Here is a 20,281-nt window from a genome sequence, read left to right on the forward strand (position 1 = left end):
ACCTGGAATCATTAGTTGCTACTGGTAACAATTTTCATTAATGTCCCTAAACAAGCTCTTGAGAAACATTGTGATTAGCTCTGAATGATCACATGAAACAATGCAATAGAATATTCTTCTCACAACACAACCCATACCAACTGCCATTTACATGAAATCTAAGGCTCAGCATCAGGAAGTACAAGACAGAACAGGGTGCAGTTTGGAGTTAATTTTCTCAAGAATGGTATACTAGTCATATTCCTGTCAGTGACACAATCTATATCATGACCCGTTCCACACTTAGATCACCCACAGATTCTAGATCACTTGGACCAGCTCCCGTCACCTTCTTAGCTACAGTAGTTGGTTGCAATGAAGTGTTCTGTGAACAGGGAGGTTTTTTGGGCACCATTTTTATGGCGGCATAGAGCTCGCAGCGAAAGGGTTAACTACACTGTAATGAGGTTTTTACTCTGGCTGTACAATAATGTTACATTGCTCACAACTATAACAGGTACAGTAGCGGAAGCTAGCAGATTTGCTCTACCATAGTTCACTGAAATACTTAAGCTGCAATAGATCAGCATAACATTGCAGCTAAATCACTTTTTATCGCTGTATCTTTGAGAAATCCTAAAAGAAAAACAAAGTCTTTTTCTATTTCTTGTTCATTTCTGAACTTATTTGACTGGTTTTATTATGCTTGTTCTTTTCTCATTGTGTAACGATTGTTTGACCTGGTACAAAATAAAGTTTAAAAAAACAAAACAAAACGAAAAAACAAACAAACCATAGGCTCTACTTCAGAATGATCTTACATTTAAGCAACATTTAAATTAAACGGAAAACATAATACATCTGTTCAATAAAACAAGACAAATCAAAACAAGTTTTGTTTTAAATAGAATTTAGTTTTGGGTTATGTAATCTATAAAAAGGATACAGACATGACTCTTGAGGTCATTCCTTAGTCCTCTTCGTACAAGATCATAAGCATCTTCCTTCTTTCCAAGACAATTTAAAGTCAATCCTTTCATTGCTAGAGTTTCTATGGGAAATAAAAAAATAAAAAAAGGTCACATTTAATTGTGCATTTGAAAACTGAAGAAGGTATTTATCTGAAAATTCTCATCATGTATTACAAAGAACTGAGTATCATTCACTGCAAAAAGGGAAAGTCTTAAAATTGTAAAATGGTTTAACAGTGGAGTCATAAAAACAATAAAAGAGTTACAGAGAAGATACTCCACAGACAATGTGCAAATAAACTACTCTTATTAAGAGAAGACTTCTTTAAAATGCCATTGTTATGGCAGCCCTTGTAGTCCATTATTTATCAACTGGGTACTCAGACCATAGAAACAGCCAAACTAACCAGTTTGTTCGTTTCGGCCTATATAGAGCTTCACATTCTGAGCAGAAACTCCCTACAACAGCAAAACTGTTAGTGGGTAATATATCAACTCAAAGGGCTGCCATGTAAACAGCATTTCAGAGTGTGTCTTTTCTTTCTCTTCAACAGAAGTGACCTATTTACATAACTCAATATAAAGATTTGGATGTCTGAGCCTTTTCTAAGAACATTTGTTCTAAATCAAGCATTTACCTCCATGTTCTGCAAATTTGGGATTGGACAGTATCTGTTTGCAAAACTTCAAACCATTTCGATATTGCTTGTGTTCGTAACATCTCTGAAAATACACAAAGGAAATAAAACATCAATATAGAAAAGGCAGCATGCATTAGAGGACGTGTACCTGACAAGGGGTTTTACCTGCCTTCCTTACTATTTAAAGTAAGAAAAAAAAAAAAAAAAAAGGAGTTTCCACACATTTTAATAAGAGAAACAATTTGTAGAATAGTAGAATACTTAAAGAGAATATCCATCAGCAGACATCTCTGGTGCTACACAGTCCATAGTGCTATTTATGGCACTCTAAGCGATCAATTCACCCGCCAGACAATTACAGAATGCTCCATGTATGAATGAGGCAGGCTCAAGTGTGAATTGGACCATGGCTACAGTGGACAACTTATGGTTTACAGTAAAGTGAACAGATGTCCTATCCTCTGACCTTAAAATTAAAGGGGGGAGAGTTTAGCACATGAAGAACTATAGTATGATTAGCACATGCATTTATAATAGGCAGAATGAAAGTAGACTGACATATGTGGCTGGAGTATTTCACCCACACATTTAAGTTTTGCCAGCAGCACCCTCCAATCCACAGAACAGAGGTGGTCTGGTGTCCTGAAGCCCTGCCTATCAAGAGATACCACCCCATAGGAGACCTCACTGGACGACTGCAAAGGTAAACTGACATTTAAAGAAAAGAAACTTTAGAAATATCTGACCATTTTATTTTAATAACAAAGAGGATTCTGGGCACCTCTTTTCGCCAGCCACCCTGTTATCAACAACAGTTTCGGACATAAAGAATTCAAAGAATCGTCCTCACTAAACCTAAAGTAAAAGCTGCCTTATATAACAGTGCTAATAATAAGTCAGATATATATGTAAAAGCTCCCATACCATAACAGATCAGGATAACTGTCATATTTACAGCTGTGCGCTAGCTATTGTTCTTTGCGATTAGATTTTTGACTAAATGTAGCCAAAAGAAACGGATTAACTGTGTCCTTCAATGGGCTTAGGACAGGCCACAATCAAATATCTATCATCTATCAATACATTCCCTTTTGATAAGCTTCCGAAACGTTTGCATGTATATTTATGATCACTCATGAATGATTTCAGTAGCTGTTCCATGTAAAGCTGGGTACACACTACAGGGTTTTTGTCCAATAATCGGCTCAACTAGCCGAGATACGACCGCTCGTTCAAAAGTCGGGTCAGTGTGTGTAGTGACACGATGGTCGAAAGTCTGCCCAAATGGACGATTATCGCCTCATTTGGTTGGTCGTACTGTTCAATATTTTCCCATCAATCACCTAAAGATCATGTAGTGTGTATGCGCTCATGCTGACGATCTCCATAGAGTTTACAGAGTTTGGCTCTTTTTAGCCGATGTTAGCAATGAATGTCAGAGGGACTAAATGTAGAGTGCTGTAGAAGGAATAATTAATTTGTTCTAAGACATTCTAAAACAGAATATTTCGTTTCAGAGTCACAGAAGCTTTGTTAGGACATGTGGATAGCTATAACAAGGTGGTTTTAATCAGTGTGTCAGTAGTGAATGAATGAATATTGTGCCGTCATTCTCCGGACTAGAGGACCAGACAAAGGACCAAATGAAGAGCACAGATCTGAAAAGAAATCGTGTCAGTGTGTATGCATGAATCATCAGACTGATCGGACCTTCAGTCGTAGGTATAATCGTTTGAGATAGCACGTTGGTCTGAACAATTCTACAGTGTGTACCCAGCTTAAGCTAAACTATTTTTAGGTGTATCTGCAATAAAAACTCAGTGTTACGCCTGCATATAGGTACCGAAAAATTCTAACAAAAGAAAAGTTTTCTGTCAAGCTCAAAAGCATGTAAATCATTGGGATAGATTCAATTTGGCGATGTTTCCCGGTACAGCCCATGGAGAAGCATCGCTTCAGAGTTTTTACAGAAATTTCCGCTCATTTTTCCTCCTGCGCTATAGAGGTGCACGGAAAAAGGAGCGATTTCTAATTGTAATTAGCCCACAATAGGCGTTATCGAGGCGATGGTTCAGTGGCTCCTCATGCTGAACTGAATCTGCCCCATTAAGTTTAACTGTGATGCCAGCTGCTTTCATGTTATGAAAACAACGGAAACCGATTTCTATTAAACAACAATCCTAGCTGTGAAACAACCTGAAACTTTTAAACCATATCCTACCTTAGGCCATTTCCTACATATAACATGTGAATGTTACCTGTATGAAAATAGTGTCCACTGATTTTCTTCTTCTAGGTAAAACATTGTATAAAACAAACCTACTAGTAGAAATAGGAGTACTTTGTAAATTCTTGTAACATGACAGTCAGACAAGCTCATATGGAGCTAGCTATGCAAACAGATATGTCATCAGTAAACAATGCGCCATACTGACCTCCCTGCAAGGATTTTTACCATCTTCCTTAAAGTAATCAGAGCAAAAAAGTTGATGTTTGACTTTCTCCCCAGCATCCTAGATTAGAAGTCTGCATGGCCAATAAAGGAGGTTATTATATCCACAAAACATGTCCCCTTGTACTAAAGTAATATTAAGTCTCCACTGGCAAATTCTCACTATGCAAATTATTCATATTTTGAGGAGATAAACATTAATCTTTCCACATCAGTAGTTACGGCTGTGTAAAAGCCTTGTTTTCTAGAAGACACTGACTCAACTGGTATGAAGGCCACCACCTGCCGCTGTCACCACTAAACAAGGGTGGAAACAGCAACTAGACCCCTAAAATTAGTCTGTACTGTCTGAGACTATTACAGAGCCAAACGATTTATAAAAAGCATTCACACACTCACATAAATCTAGACATCTGCTGTAGGTTAAGGCGAGGCCAGACCCACTGTGGAAAGCTACACCATCCTATCATGCAAAAAACGCATGGGGGCAGGCCAAAAGTGGACAACCTCTTTAAATTAAGATTTATTTTGTATAAGTCTATATAGTTTGAAATTCAGAGGGAATAAATTACCCTTTTAAATTGGTCAGGGATACTCACTGGATAAACATATGTAACTTTTTTCACCAGACATACAATTATAATATTACACATTTAAATGTTTACACTTAAATAAAATAAGCCCCTCACATACAGAAAATAGGGTGGTCTTCTTACACTGGGACCTCTACCCGAGGCTGCTGCACAGAAGGATGACTCAATACATCCATAGCACTGCAATAAAGCTCTATGGAAGCCCTGCTATAGAGCTCTAGGAAAGCGCTATGGATGGTGTATAATAGAGTGATTCAGCAATAGGCTTCAGGGTGGGATACTCTCCATATACCATATGTAGGAGACATCATTTAGATTGAACCTGCCATTGACACACAATAAAGGCAGTGATTTTGTGGGTTCAAATAATATTTGTGGCAATAAGGCATATCAACTCAAGAAACAAGTGTTTCATGAATATCAGGCGGTCTCAATAATGTTATAGCAAATTCATAAGCTGACTACAGAATCAGCACACAAAATGGATGCCTCCAATATTTGAAGACAACAGGTGCACTTTAAGGTGTAGTTGTCCAAAAGAGGACCACCTGTTTCATTTTACTTCCCTCAAAGAAAATACATGCATGCATCAACAATGTATTAACATAAGGGCAGAAAGAAACACTTATGAACTTTTATGCATTTTATGTAATGCATTAAAACATATGATTGAGTAAGTCTACAGACGTTTACACTGCACTTTAAATGAATGACACTTCACACTGGAACAAGGTTTTTAGGCAGGTTTCACAACATTACCATGCAGAAAAATATTGAAACTGCATAGGTTTGAACAGTCTGTAACAGATAATATATCAGACAATACACTCCTTGCTATAAATATGGATATTAGAAGTCACCAGAGTTATGATGACCATATAAAAGATGTAGGCCACTGATTCAACATTACAATTATTGATGTGTTAAACAAGTTAGATGTGTAAGCTTTGTTTCATAAAGAGTTTTAATGACACCAGAGGGAGACAAAATAATGTAGAATTCAAGAACCATCAGGACCTTTAAGAAGCTAGGCAAGATATCACTGGTACCAATATAAAGGTTATAAATGTTAGGGATATAGGCTATATGGCTCCTACAAATATGCCTGTAACTGTAATTCACCTAATACACTTTCCACACCAATATGGAGATAAATGTAGTATAGAAGGAGATTTCACCTTCACTTGCATAATTAACAGCATGCATGTGCACAACCATATATTCCCCTGTGGAAATCTGCAATTTTACATGGATTAATACCAAAAGGAAGAACCTGTTCAATTTTACCTTACTCTGTATATATGGATAGGCAGATATATAATTAGCAAAAGGGACTGAACAGTTTACTGCGGAATATGCTGAAATTATTCAATTACCAATATAATATGTTCAAGAATAATATTCCAAACAAAATAGATGCCCTTTACATAAAATGTGTAACAGTACCTCAAGCACAATAGCGAACTTGTATATTTTACACATTTGAATAAAATGAGTTCTCTCTGTAGGATAGAGAATCTCATGTTTTAAAATATATCTGTTCTATTCTCCCAACAATAAACCCTACTAGTAATAGTTAATTGCAAAACTAAAAAAATAGATATCCGAACAATTATTACACATGGCGAGAGTGTAGAGTATTAAACAGTAAGTGTATGAGAGGCATGGAGGAAACAGGTGGTCGCATATACAGACAGATTACAAGTACTTCCACATCTTTTATATGCAAGGCTGCAGCAGTGAGTAAATACGGGTATGTTGCCAAGTGATTTAAAGTAGACAGATATATATGAAATTAATGTACTAATAGGAAACATATCCCGTGGAGGAAAAGTTTCCAGTACATTTTAAAAATGCTACAAAGATTTTCTATCCAACAGACAGATATTAGGAATGTTCTGTAAACCTGAAATGAAAAAATGTAAAATACTGCTGCTGCACTGTAATTTAGTTACACAAAAATACATGATCAAGTCTTTCTATGCAGAGATCTCCTAAACAACTTCATGAGCAGAGAAAATACCAGGGGCAGTGTGGGGTGTAACACAATTTAGGTATCATGCTCTAAATTATGGAAGAACCCCGTATCCGGAATACTCAAAGTCCCAAGCATTCTGAGAAGAGCTCTCAATACCTGAATATTTTGCAAGTAAAACATACTGATGTATTAGTGCAGAGATACAATTTACTATGTGGGTGGAGGGCGAAAGAGTGCTGAAACAGCATTCTTAAACCTGCCACAGACACTTGAAGGCTTGTTTCTGCTTCCCATGGGAGGTACATGAACAGGAAGCATAATGTTATTAGACTGGCTAATGAAAAGCGCCAATTTAAGATACATGCAGGTTACAGCTTGCAAGTAATCTAAGTTACTATGCTGATCCCATAATACAACCTGATCATTTGGTTAAAGAAGTGTAACTTGCTGGTGAACAACGTAAAGCCTGCCATGCCAGAATATAGGAGGACATACCGCAAGCCAGATTATATATATATATATATATATATATATATATATATATATATATATATATATATATATATATATATATATATACATACATACATACATACACACACACAAGTTAACCCGTGCATGATACTCATGCATTCTAGTCAAATCAAGCTACTTAAGGTGTTAAAAAGGTTCTTGTCATGCATTTGGGCCATAGCCCAGGCCTCAACCACTCCCCACTGTCACCCCCGGCAACCACCAACCACTCCCCACTGTCACTTCTCCTTCAAGAAATATATATATATTTTTTTTAAATCTTTATAAACACTTTTAACAAATTAAATTAACAAATTAAAAACATCTTAGTATACCAAATTTTAAGCCCTTTCTGAATTTTTTTTTTCACACACACTAAGAATTTAGTAGGTCAGTGTATAACTCCGCCCAGCAGGTGGCGCTGAAGCTTGGTTTTATTTTTTCCACACACACACAGACAGACTAACACACGCCACTAGACATTTATATTATAGAAATATAGAAATATAGAAATATATATATATATATATATATATATATATATATATATATATATATATATATATATATATATATTTATTTTAAAAGGTCACTGGAAAAGGAGTATTTAGTTTTGGGGAGGCTTTTATTTCTGTAATTGTTTTATTATTTTTTTATTTGGTGGGAGCTGCCATTTGGAACATGAAAAGTTGCCACAAACTCCCAAACAGATTGAATCAGCTTCTCACATGTATTATATCTTTGATAATTTTCACTATGCACTGAACACTGTCTTGAACGAAGAATCCAAACATTAAAATTTCAATTTGGGTGGTGTTCACCAAGTTATGATATAACTCAGTTCTCTCTAACTAGCATAAAGTATTTCTGTTATATTGTGGGTTGACTATGAAGGCAGGCTTGTATCCAACGCACGGGTGTGACTCCCTTTCTAAGAATGGGAAGTTCACAGTGGAAGGGGCATCGACAAAATGGCTGCATAGTAGCAGAGGACAGCTGCTGTCCATTGGAGCCTTTGAGAGGGATGCCGCACTACAGGTTAATAGTGCTATACAACCAGAACTTGTGAACTCCACTCAAATGTCAATTTAAAGTTTGGAAGCAATTCTCTTTAAATTTTATTGAAGGATTCCGTATGCTGCTCTGTCTCTTATTCCAGAAATTAATAGTAATAGTTTGTAGCAAACGTAAACAAAATTATACATACCCAACAATTTTAGACTTTGTGTTCATTTAAATACTATTCAACACACATACTCCTTCTTTTGAGCTGCAATAGAGCCTGCACAGTGCTATCCAAATTCAACACTCAATGTAAACCACCACCATTATCTGCATTTGGTTCCAAACTGGCAGTCTTGACAAACTGTGGAAATATGTCTTCTTAGTGTGACTTGGTGTGAGGATTTTAACCACAGTTCTGCAGGTATATCAGTTATACATTAGGTGATTGAAGGGGAGCTACAGAAAAATCAACTGCTGTATACAATACACAGCACTGTCTGAGTACAGGTTGATTCTGCTATGACAAGGAGCCAAATGAGAATTAGCCTAAGATAAGGATAACTCTGGGGGCAGATGTGATACAGCAAAATATGACATATGAACTAAAGACCCCGAATAACTACTTTAACAAGATTTTGTTGCCATTACAAAACAAAAGTCAAAATCTTTGTAATTGTGGTACAGAAAGCACAATCAATGTTTAATTTCAAGATTAATTTTAAAGTAAATCAAAACTGTATCCTGCAAAGACTAAATTACGGTTGCCAGTGACTGTTAAATGATATCTCAGGATATTCTGGTCATTGTATAATAGGCCTCAGGTAAATCTGAGCACACCACCATTTTCTCTAGGAACCTACAATTCCCCCAATTTCAGTGCAGCCCCTCACTAAACAATTCAGTAGAATGTGCTCCCAAACCCATCTCTCAGTGAGAGTGCGCTCCCCTCGGCTCAGTGACAGTACGCTAGCCAGTCCTCCTATTTCAGTTAGTGTAGTCATCTCCCGTGTATTATAGTGTTCAGGTCACCAACCCTACCAATGTGCTTCCCCCCCCCCCCCCCCTCTGTCACAGTGCGCCCCTCTCTCCCCCCCCATGTCAGTGCAGCATGTGCCTCTCTCCCTTCATGCCACAGTGCAGCGTGCTCCTCTCTCACACCTGTGCTCCCCCCCCCCCGCAGTCACAGCGCAGCGTGCTCACTTGGGCCCCACCCCCGCAGTCACAGCGCAGCGTGCTCACTTGGGCCCCACCCCCGCAGTCACAGCGCAGCGTGCTCACTTGGGCCCCACCCCCGCAGTCACAGCGCAGTGTACGCACTTGTGCCCCCATAATATAGTGCAGCATGCTCATCTCCCCCATATCACAGTACAATGTGCTCGCTTGTGCCCACCGCTCCCGCAGTCAGTGCAGTGTGCTCGCTTATTCCCTCCCACCGCAGTCACAGTACAGTGTGCTCCTCTCTCCCCCCCACTCCTAGTGCAGTGTGCCCCTCTCGCTCCCCCCCACTCCTAGTGCAGTGTGCCCCTCTCGCTCCCCCCCACTCCTAGTGCAGTGTGCCCCTCTCGCTCCCCCCCCACTCCTAGTGCAGTGTGCCCCTCTCGCTCCCCCCCACTCCTAGTGCAGTGTGCCCTCTCTCGCTCCCCCCCCCCACTCCTAGTGCAGTGTGCCCTCTCTCTCCCCCCCACTCCTAGTGCAGTGTGCCCTCTCTCTCCCCCCCCCACTCCTAGTGCAGTGTGCCCTCTCTCTCCCCCCCCCCACTCCTAGTGCAGTGTGCCCTCTCTCCCCCCCCCCCCACTCCTAGTGCAGTGTGCCCTCTCTCTCTCCCCCCCCACTCCTAGTGCAGTGTGCCCTCTCTCTCCCCCCCCACTCCTAGTGCAGTGTGCCCTCTCTCTCCCCCCCCACTCCTAGTGCAGTGTGCCCTCTCTCCCCCCCCACTCCTAGTGCAGTGTGCCCTCTCTCTCCCCCCCCACTCCTAGTGCAGTGTGCCCTCTCTCTCCCCCCCACTCCTAGTGCAGTGTGCCCTCTCTCTCCCCCCCACTCCTAGTGCAGTGTGCCCTCTCTCTCCCCCCCACTCCTAGTGCAGTGTGCCCCTCTCTCCCCCCCACTCCTAGTGCAGTGTGCCCCTCTCTCCCCCCCCCACTCCTAGTGCAGTGTGCCCCTCTCTCCCCCCCCACTCCTAGTGCAGTGTGCCCCTCTCTCCCCCCCCACTCCTAGTGCAGTGTGCCCCTCTCTCTCCCCCCCCACTCCTAGTGCAGTGTGCCCCTCTCTCTCCCCCCCCACTCCTAGTGCAGTGTGCCTCTCTCTCTCCCCCCCCCACTCCTAGTGCAGTGTGCCCCTCTCTCTCCCCCCCCACTCCTAGTGCAGTGTGCCTCTCTCTCCCCCCCACTCCTAGTGCAGTGTGCCCCTCTCTCTCCCCCACTCCTAGTGCAGTGTGCCCCTCTCTCCCCCCCCACTCCTAGTGCAGTGTGCCCCTCTCTCCCCCCCACTCCTAGTGCAGTGTGCCCCTCTCTCCCCCCCCACTCCTAGTGCAGTGTGCCCCTCTCTCCCCCCCCACTCCTAGTGCAGTGTGCCCCTCTCTCTCCCCCCCACTCCTAGTGCAGTGTGCCTCTCTCCCCCCCCACTCCTAGTGCAGTGTGCCCCTCTCTCTCCCCCCCCACTCCTAGTGCAGTGTGCCCCTCTCTCTCCCCCCCACTCCTAGTGCAGTGTGCCCCTCTCTCTCCCCCCCACTCCTAGTGCAGTGTGCCCCTCTCTCTCCCCCCCACTCCTAGTGCAGTGTGCCCCTCTCTCTCCCCCCCACTCCTAGTGCAGTGTGCCCCTCTCTCTCCCCCCCACTCCTAGTGCAGTGTGCCCCTCTCTCTCCCCCCCACTCCTAGTGCAGTGTGCCCCTCTCTCTCCCCCCCACTCCTAGTGCAGTGTGCCCCTCTCTCCCCCCACTCCTAGTGCAGTGTGCCCCTCTCTCCCCCCCACTCCTAGTGCAGTGTGCCCCTCTCTCCCCCCCACTCCTAGTGCAATGTGCCCCTCTCTCCCCCCCACTCCTAGTGCAGTGTGCCCCTCTCTCCCCCCCACTCCTAGTGCAGTGTGCCCCTCTCTCCCCCCCACTCCTAGTGCAATGTGCCCCTCTCTCCCCCCCACTCCTAGTGCAATGTGCCCCTCTCTCCCCCCCACTCCTAGTGCAGTGTGCCCCTCTCCCTCCCCCCCCACTCCTAGTGCAGTGTGCCCCTCTCTCTCCCCCTAGAGCAGTGTGCCCCCCTCTCTCTCTCCCTAGTGGTGTGCCCCTCTCCCCCTAGTGCAGTGAGCCCCTCTCTCACCAGAATACGTTTGAAGAGCGCGTTCTCCTTGGGCGGGAGGCTGACACTCGGCATCTCGCGGCCGCTCCTCGCCCCTCCAGTTGGACTTGCACGAGCTGCTGCCCCCGCTTCCCTCCTCGAGCGCTCCGCGTGCCGTGGCCCGGTGTCTCGCAGTGGTCGTCTGGGATAAGCCGGGTGTCACCGCTCACACTTAGACCGGCCTCGCTGCTTCCTCTCCTCCTCCCTGGCCTGTCAGGGCCCTGGCCGGGCAGTTCACGTGGTAACTAAACAGACCCGACAAGAGGCAGAGGCCAAAATGGCGGAAGGAGGAGGGACGGCTTCCCGGGTCACAGGGAGATCGGCGCGTGCGCCATGACCCGGTTCCTGGCTCCTTCCGCTGACACCCTGCTAGTACGGCCACATAGGTCTCAGCGTGCAGCATAATAACTGAACTGTTCATCTACTGACTCAACCTGTAATTGATCTTATATCGGCTTAGCTATCACTGGGACAACTGCAGAGACTGAGGTTAGATAGTGACAGCCACACACTTGTCTCAGCAGCCATTGCATTGTCTGTAGCTGTCTGCACGCTGCTGACACCTAGCGGTCACTTCAGTTCATCTATCAATAATCCACATTACTCCTAAGTAAAATGTATTTACATACTTATATAAAAAAGGCTATACAAAAAATAGCGTTACCAAGCGAACTAAAAATAGAGGAATTTTATTATTCCTTATGGAACGTGTGTGAAGACGTATACATCATTCCTTATTTGTGCATTCAGAGCTGTTGATTTACTATCACAGATGTAGCTTCATATTGAGACCCATTATCTTGCAGACAAATGTTTACTTAATTTTAACAATTTAAGGGCTACTGTATAATTCAATGTTTTAATCCGTCTCTTTACTTCCACCATTCCTGTTCTGTCACTGGTATCTCACTGTAGAGATAAAATAGCTCTGAATTTCCATCTCTTCAACTGCAAAACATTTGGATGCAGGAATGATGGATTGAAAAAATTACTGTGTGCAGATAGCCTTAGACCAATTTGCTAAGACTAGTGGTATAGGTATCCACTGGTACAAATGCTCTTCATGCCATAACTTTTTTTTAATTTTGGCTATGATTACCAAAATATGTGGAGGGGAATGAGCTTTCCAGTATTGGGCGTTTGCGGCTCTAGTAGCAATAAGGATTTGTCCCACTACATAGCGGTTATGATGCTGGAGCTGCTGAGTGTAATGATGTAAAAGAACCAGCTCTGGAGAAGAGGTTATTGTCATCTTTACAACCCAATTTATTAAGACAAAGATGTCAGACCAAAGGGTTTCAATCTCCCGGACAGCTCCATAAACTATGAAGGAAGTTCCTGACCCCACAACAGTTCCTCCAACAAAATTTAGAAACATTAGGCAGAAATCTATGAATCTTCTCAGGTGTCAAATACAATCTATGTGTCACGCACCAGACCTGCAGACCACCCGGTCGGGGTCCGATGCGCTTACCTGTGTGCCCCTGCCAGTTTCCCCTTCAGGGCCGAGCGCCGCAGTTTGTTCATGGCGGCTGCCATTTTGAATTCCGCAGACCTGTCTTTTATTCACTTCACTCTGCAGCCATTGGCTGATGCACTATGGCTATTAGACATACCTCCTTGCAGAGGTCCTTGGCAAACACCTCCTACCTCGTTAGACTCTGCGACTCCCAGTAGGGTAGCGCTAAGTTAAGCAGACCAAAAGGATTGGTCAGATTCCTAGAACGTTTGAAACAATGAATAAGTTTAACTAACATTTTGTAATGATTAATGCATTTGGACATTTTGAAAAATATGGTCCTATTCTTCCTCAGTCAGCTTCCTACTAGAGTTGTAAATTCAGTTTATGAGCTTCTCTAGAGGTCAAGAGGGACTTGTAACTGGATGATATACCACCTGCATGCCTAAGGGGGGACAAACAGAGACTAATAGAAGGAGGGGTGCTTTCATGGTGGGTAAAGAACATTCATGAGAGTGGATCCAAATTCGGATCATGAAGTATTTGTAAAAATCTCAGGTAAGAATATAACATTGTTTGTGTAAATGGGAAAAATAAATCAGTGTAGCGCCCTCAAAGAGGTGATGAAGGTTAGTGACACCCTGTTTATGCCAACGCATCAATTGCAAGTTCAGGATCAATTTAGATAACTCTTTAATTGATAGAGTAGAGGATGAGAGAGTAAAGGTTAATTGTAGCTGTTTGTGGCTGAAAGAGAGTCATGTATACTTGTTAGTGTAGTGGATACTAAAGTCTATTTTTTTAGACCCATAACAGATCATCCAGAGTAAAAGAATGGTAAAAATGCTAATCAAAAGTAACTGAGCTCTTGGTCGGCTCAAGAGCTAGTTCTCAATCTGGTCTAACGGACAGACAAGCTGATAAAATTCCAAGTTTAGGTGCAGCAAATCCACCTTTCAGCTTAGATCTTGCCATTTTCTCTTTCGCTATCCTAGGACGCTTGCCTCTCCATATGACAGCAAGGGATACACAATAAAATTTATTAAGGACATGATGAGGAACCAAGTAGGGGATAGATCTAAAAGGGTACAGATTTTTGGGAAGAATCATCATTTTCACTACCGAAATCCTGCCTAACCACGAGACCTCATAATTAGCCCACATTTTTGACAAAGTTGTAAATTGGGTCAAAAGGGATGAGTAGTTACAGTTAATTGCATCTGAAGGGTTTCTGCATATGTGAATACCTAAATTGCTCAAGGAAGTGGATTGCCAACTATACTCATACTTTGCCTTTAGGGCGTCTCGGGAGGCTTGCAGGGTTGCAGTGATGAGGATTTCAGATTTCAATTTAAGTTTATAGAAAGACACCTCAGAGTATTCCTGAAAAATGAGATGTAAAGCTGGTAATGAGGTGTTGGGGTTTGACACAAACCGCATGATGTCATCAGCGAAAAGGAACAGTATATGACACGTGTTTCCAATGACAGTATCTGTGATTTCTGTACTAAAGGTTCTATTGCTAGAACAAATATGAGGGGCACCCTTGTCTTGAGCCATTAGAAATGGCACAACTTATATTGCGTAACACTGCTGATACAATGTGTCAAGAGTCTTATTGTTTCATGTAACCATGCAGTGTTATTCCTTGATGTAATATTGTAACCCCATGTTTAGTGTATCCAGCCAAAATAGCTAATGAGTCAAGCCATTCCACTGTATAATCAAGATAACAGAGACGGTATGTCTAACAGCTAAAGTGTCCACTGAAAGACCCCTGCTGTAAGGGGGAGGTTTGAGACATTTGACCCTACTTCCTGTGTAGACAGCAAAGAATATAGGCAGAGAAGAATGCCAGGGGAGTGATTGTAGCTTGGAGGATCATGGTGTACAGGAGATCATCGAAAAGGACTCTGGGCCAGGCATCGTGGTGCCTCTGGAGGAAACCCTACAAGGACAGGGTCTGTGTGAGCCATTATCTCAGGCTGGGCGACACCATAACTGTTTTGCTAATCGGTAGTGGTAATATTGCGGGAGGATAAGACTGAAAGAGACTGAGATTATTACTTTGGAGTCCTGACTACAAGAGGCTGCTGGAGGATACATGCTACCATTTACCCTGTAACTTGTGAAGGTCTTGTGGTGTTGTGCTGTCATAATAAAGCCTTATTTTGGATATATTCTGGTCTACCCGAGTGAGTTGAATCCCACAGAGGGTAACTGTCACCCCAGCTAAGGGTGGTATCCTCACAGGGATAACAATAGTTTCTGCGTAAGTGGTGGCCGAATCGAATTTAGAGCCACAAAGGATAGAGTTACAGAGCTCAACAGCATGGGCATGAAGGCAGCGGAGAGTCTTTTATAATAGATAGCAGTGAATCCATCAGGGCTGGGCGCAGATTTTTTTTTAAGTTCCTTAATAGTTTAACTTCTTCGGCCGAAATATCTCTGTTTAAAAAGTCAGATTGTGTTGAAGAGCATTTAGGAAGATTTTGTTTAGAGGCATGATATAGTCATCTCTTTTAAGGAGAGAGGAATCACAGGAACAGCTCTGTGTAGTGACACATAAATAGTGGGGAATGATGACAATGAAGGGAAGTGATGGGAAAGTGAGAACAAAGGGGAAAACAGAAACAGTTTCCATACCCGAATAATAGAGATTTTGCTACAGGTAAAATGTAGCAAAAAAGTGGTTAGTGAGTGGGGGTAAAGGCAAGGTCTGGCCTGGTCTGACAACTTATGCAAACATATATACATGAAGCAGGAATGTTGACACTAAAACTAGTAATTATAAACATTAGTATGGAAAAAAAGCACTTTTAACAGCAAACCTGAATCAAACAGTAATAAAACACAAAGAGAAGACCATAGTCAAGGTAAATAGTCTAAAATAGAACTTGATAAATCTAAGACTAGGAAATTCACATGATTAAACTCACACAGTGTGTCCAGGGTGGCTTAGAGAGCATGAAAAACAACAAGAGTTCCCTGGAAAATAAAGGGTTTAGATATAGAAAGTATCATTCCAAGCAGTGAAATCACTAACTGTAACCACTACTGAACAATCATGTCCCAGCAAATGACTTCTCTTTTTGCATTTGGGAGCAGGGCTGCCAAGAGGAATTCAGGGCCCCGGTACAACAAATTCATGGGGCCCCCCTTATAGTCGAGCATGCAAAAAAAATGTGCGCAGCCGTAAATTTTTCAGGGGTGTGGTCGGGCTTTTGGGGGCGTGACAAATGTACCATTGGGGCATGGCTAACATCAAAATCACTAGACACTCAATTCGCCGGAGCGTCACATATGTCCAAGCACTCCTGACTTTCAGGACATCTAGCACCACAATGTAGTATACAAAGAATGCAGTGTGTACACAAAGAGTTCAGTCTTGGCCTGCACCTTACAATGGGCACAACACTCACCAAAAATTGCCATTGTCCCTACTAGAATCACATTTCACACACTGTGCTGCTCTTTCCTACCTGTTCTTTTCACTTTCTCCACCTGTGGCTGCTGGTTTCTTAAATTGCGGCTTGTCTGGATCCTGGAATGTTGAAGGACCTATTTGGGGAAAAAAAATGGCTACATTTAGAAAATTACAGCCAGCCCCGGCGTTAAATCAATAGTACCCACGATTAATAATTAGGCCTTCCTCCAGCCCCAACATTAAAATAATAGTATTCACATTTAATAAATAAACCTATTCACTTCCTGCAAACAGCAATACCTATTTCCCGCAACCAACACTGCCATTAAATAATTCATATTCACATTTAATAAATAGACCTCATTCTCCCCAAACTCACCCCCATATTCAATAGCCCCCAAACCACCCCATCTTAAATTAATAGTGCCCACTATTAAATTGCCTCACCATCACCCTACAAACAAAATAGCGCCCATTAATTAGTCGCCACCTACCTCACACACACTACATTGCAACAAGCCCCCTGTGCCATCACACACACAATACTGTGCCCCTTCATCACAACTATACTGTGCCCCCTTTTGCTCACACTGCGCCCTCCATGCTGCTTTTCCCCCTTCTTTTTTACTTTGTGCCTCTCTCCCCCATTTTCTTTCCTCTGTGCCTCTCTCCCCCATTTTCTTTCCTCTGTGCCTCTCTACCCCATTTTCTTTCCTCTGTGCCTCTCTCCCCCATTTTCTTTCCTCTGTGCCTCTCTCCCCCATTTACTTTCCTCTGTGCCTCTCTCCCCCATTTTCTTTCCTCTGTGCCTCTCTCCCCCATTTACTTTCCTCTGAGCCTCTCTCCCCCATTTTCTTTCCTCTGTGCCTCTCTCCCACATTTTTTTTCCTCTGTTCCTCTCTCCCCCATTTTCCTTCCTCTGTGCCTTTCGACCATTTTCCTTCCTCTGGGCCTCTCTCCCCCATTTTCTTTCCTCTGTGCCTCTCTCCCCCATTTTCTTTCCTCTGTGCCTCTCTCCCCCATTTTCTTTCCTCTGTGCCTCTCTCACCCTTTTTTATAGCACTGTCCCTTTCTGTTTCCCCCCTTGCCTCTCCGCTACTTTGCTTACCTTATGTTAGCTTCTTTCTTTACACCTGTCTTCTCTTCTCTCTTCTTTCTTCTGGCTTGGTCCTGGCTGCGGTGCTCCTCACTGACTGACGGGCGTGACTTGATGACGTCACGCCCGACAGTCAGTGTGAATGAAGCAGAGAGGAGGGACGCCGGCGCAGCTGTCATGTGAGTATATCTTTATTTTTTTCTTACAGCTCCCCCCACCAGCGAACGAGGCGGACCCGACGGAAGAAAAAAAAACAACCTGCAGGGAATAAAAAAAGAAGAAAAAAAAAAAAAAGATTTTTTTTTTAATTAACAGTGAGGGCCCGGCCCGGGCCCCCTGGCATGGCCAGGTCCGGGTAAAATGTACCCGCCCCACCCCCCTCTCGGCGGCCCTGTTTGGGAGTGCTGGAGCAGGGAGCATCCACAGGAATATTCCAGTCTATCAATAAGGAGTGAGCAGAGTCTGAAGAGGAAATGGACACCGTTTCTGTGTATAAGCAGACGAGTCAGAAAGCCCCATCTGTATTGAACATTAGCTTCTCTCTGTCAGGCGCCGTCCGCACGGCCGCCTGACTGCCTGACCGCGCGTCTGGTTGCTAGGCAACCAGACGCATCACTTCCGGATTCCCCCTGCCTGACCCCTTGCTGTATGACGCGCCCCGTTGCTAGGCAACGGGACGCTATGTAGGATTCCCGGCGGCAGGTATGACAGCGCTGCAGCGCTGATGCTGATTGGACCTCCACACTATTTAAACCTCTTCCTGCCCTATAATCAGTGCCAGAGTATCAGGTCTTCCTGTCTCCAGCGTTTGTGTGTTCCAGTTGCTGTATTTGTCCCTGACATTCCTCGTGCTGCTTGTGACCCTTTTGACCCGGACCGTTTGACCACCCCTATCTGGATTCTGCCTTTGTACTGCACTCCCTGAACGTTACCGACCCGGCTTGCCTCACCATTCTTCTGGATTTCCCTTTGTACCTCCTCTACCTGAACGTTGCTGAACCGGCCTGTCTGACTACCCCTTGTATCTCGCTGTGGACTCTAGGAAGGACCGCGACCTGCGTGTCCCTGCAGCGGAGTCCATACTTCCTTGCGGGGGTTCCTGGTGAATACCAGGGGCACGTTAGACTCCGCGCCTTCCTCTGAGTTGCGCCAACAACAGCAGGTACTTTCTACCAGTCATACACCCACTATCAGTCGTGACAGTATACTCTGGCCATGACAACGGAGGGGTCTGGTGAACCGTCTGCTCGTGACCTACTCCTGCATTTGGCTCAACGAGTGGAGCAACAAGAAGCAGCCCAAGCGCATCTTCTACAATGTGTCCAAGGGATTGCTTCCCGCTTCGATACATTTCAGAATGCTGCACCCGCTACACCAGACATAACCTCTGCGGCATCCACAGCATCCAGTGTGGTTACGGTATCTACAGCGGCCTCCGGTGTACGCATCCCGACACCCGAAAAGTTTGACGGTGATCCCAAGAAGTGCAGGGGCTTTTTGAACCAATGTGCCATTCAATTTGAGTGCAACCCAGGGGCCTTTTCTTCAGAACGCACCAAAGTAGCCTTTCTCATCTCCCTCCTCAGTGGTCAAGCCCTTGCCTGGGCCTCACCTTTATGGGAACAAGGGGGTCCACTTCTTAATAACTCCAACTCTTTCATTGAAGCTTTCAGGAAAGTCTTCGATGATCCCGGAAGAGTTGCTTCTGCAGCTACCAGCTTGTTAAACCTCCGCCAAGGTGACCTGTCCGTGGGGCAATACGCAGTTCAATTTCGAACCCTGGCTTCCGAGTTAAAATGGAATAACGAAGCACTGGTGGCAACCTTTTGGCAAGGTCTGGTGGACCGGATTAAGGATGAGCTAATTTCCAGAGAACTCCCGGCTGAGTTAGATTCTCTCATCTCCATGTGCATCAAGGTGGATTTGCGCTACCAAGAGCGCACGCAAGAACGCTCTCCCGGCAAACGGTTCATACCACGGCTAGCACCCCAGTTCCAAAATCCCATCCTGCCAGTGGACGAGCCAATGCAAGTAGGCCGCTCTAAATTATCCCTTGAAGAGAGGGAGAGACGCTTCAAACAACGCCTGTGTCTGTATTGCGGAGATCCGGGACACCTGCTAAGAGTTTGTCCCAAGAAACCGGGAAACTCTTCCTCCTAAACGGTGGCGGGGAGGCCGTTTTAGGAGAATCCACAGTTGCTCCCTATCCTAAAGAAAATTCCCCAGAATTTCAGATGGCTGTCATCCTGAGCACCCCCAAGGGTACCTTTTCCACCACGGCCTTTGTGGACTCCGGCTCCTCCGGGAACTTCATTTCGGCAGATCTAGCTTCGCAGCTCCAAATACCTCTAAACCCATTGCCCCAACCGTTATCTCTGACGGCAGTCGACGGAAGTCGTGTCACTCACGGCTCCATCTCCTCCGTGACGTCTCCTGTTCGGTTGAGGGTAGGAGTACTTCATAGCGATATGATCCAACTTTTGGTGTTGCCGAGGTCCATTAATCCCCTCATCTTGGGGCTACCGTGGCTGAGAAAACATTCTCCTCAGATGGATTGGAACCACGCTCAAGTCATGTCGTGGGGTTCAGGATGTCGCTTTGAATGTCTGTCTAGAGTCTTGCCTCCAAAATGTCAAGTAATGGCTCATTCCGAGCTAACCCACCTTCCTGAGGCCTATATAGAATTCCAAGATGTATTCAGTAAAGTGGAAGCGGAGATCTTGCCTCCTCATCGTCCCTGGGATTGTGCTATTGTTTTATCTCCTGACCAACCCATCCCCAAAGGAAGGACCTACCCTTTATCTCGTCCTGAGACGTCAGCCATGTCTCAATATATTTCAG

General features: G+C 44.2%; 1 protein-coding gene across 1 annotated transcript in view; it reads right to left on the bottom strand.

Moving 5' to 3' along the window:
* Positions 1–11,767, bottom strand: part of NAA15 (N-alpha-acetyltransferase 15, NatA auxiliary subunit) — a 38,852-nt gene extending 27,085 nt beyond the window's left edge. Inside the window, exons 1-3 of the mRNA XM_075199715.1 lie at positions 11,441–11,767; positions 1,589–1,673; positions 926–1,030 (exon numbers count right to left, since the gene is read on the bottom strand). Coding sequence (XP_075055816.1) covers positions 926–1,030; positions 1,589–1,673; positions 11,441–11,494 — 244 coding nt within the window. The 5' untranslated portion in view covers positions 11,495–11,767. The remainder of the gene's footprint in view (positions 1–925; positions 1,031–1,588; positions 1,674–11,440) is intronic.
* Between the last annotated feature and the right edge of the window lie 8,514 nt (positions 11,768–20,281).

Source organism: Mixophyes fleayi, chromosome 1, assembly GCF_038048845.1.
Source record: "Mixophyes fleayi isolate aMixFle1 chromosome 1, aMixFle1.hap1, whole genome shotgun sequence".
Lineage (NCBI taxonomy): Eukaryota > Metazoa > Chordata > Amphibia > Anura > Limnodynastidae > Mixophyes > Mixophyes fleayi.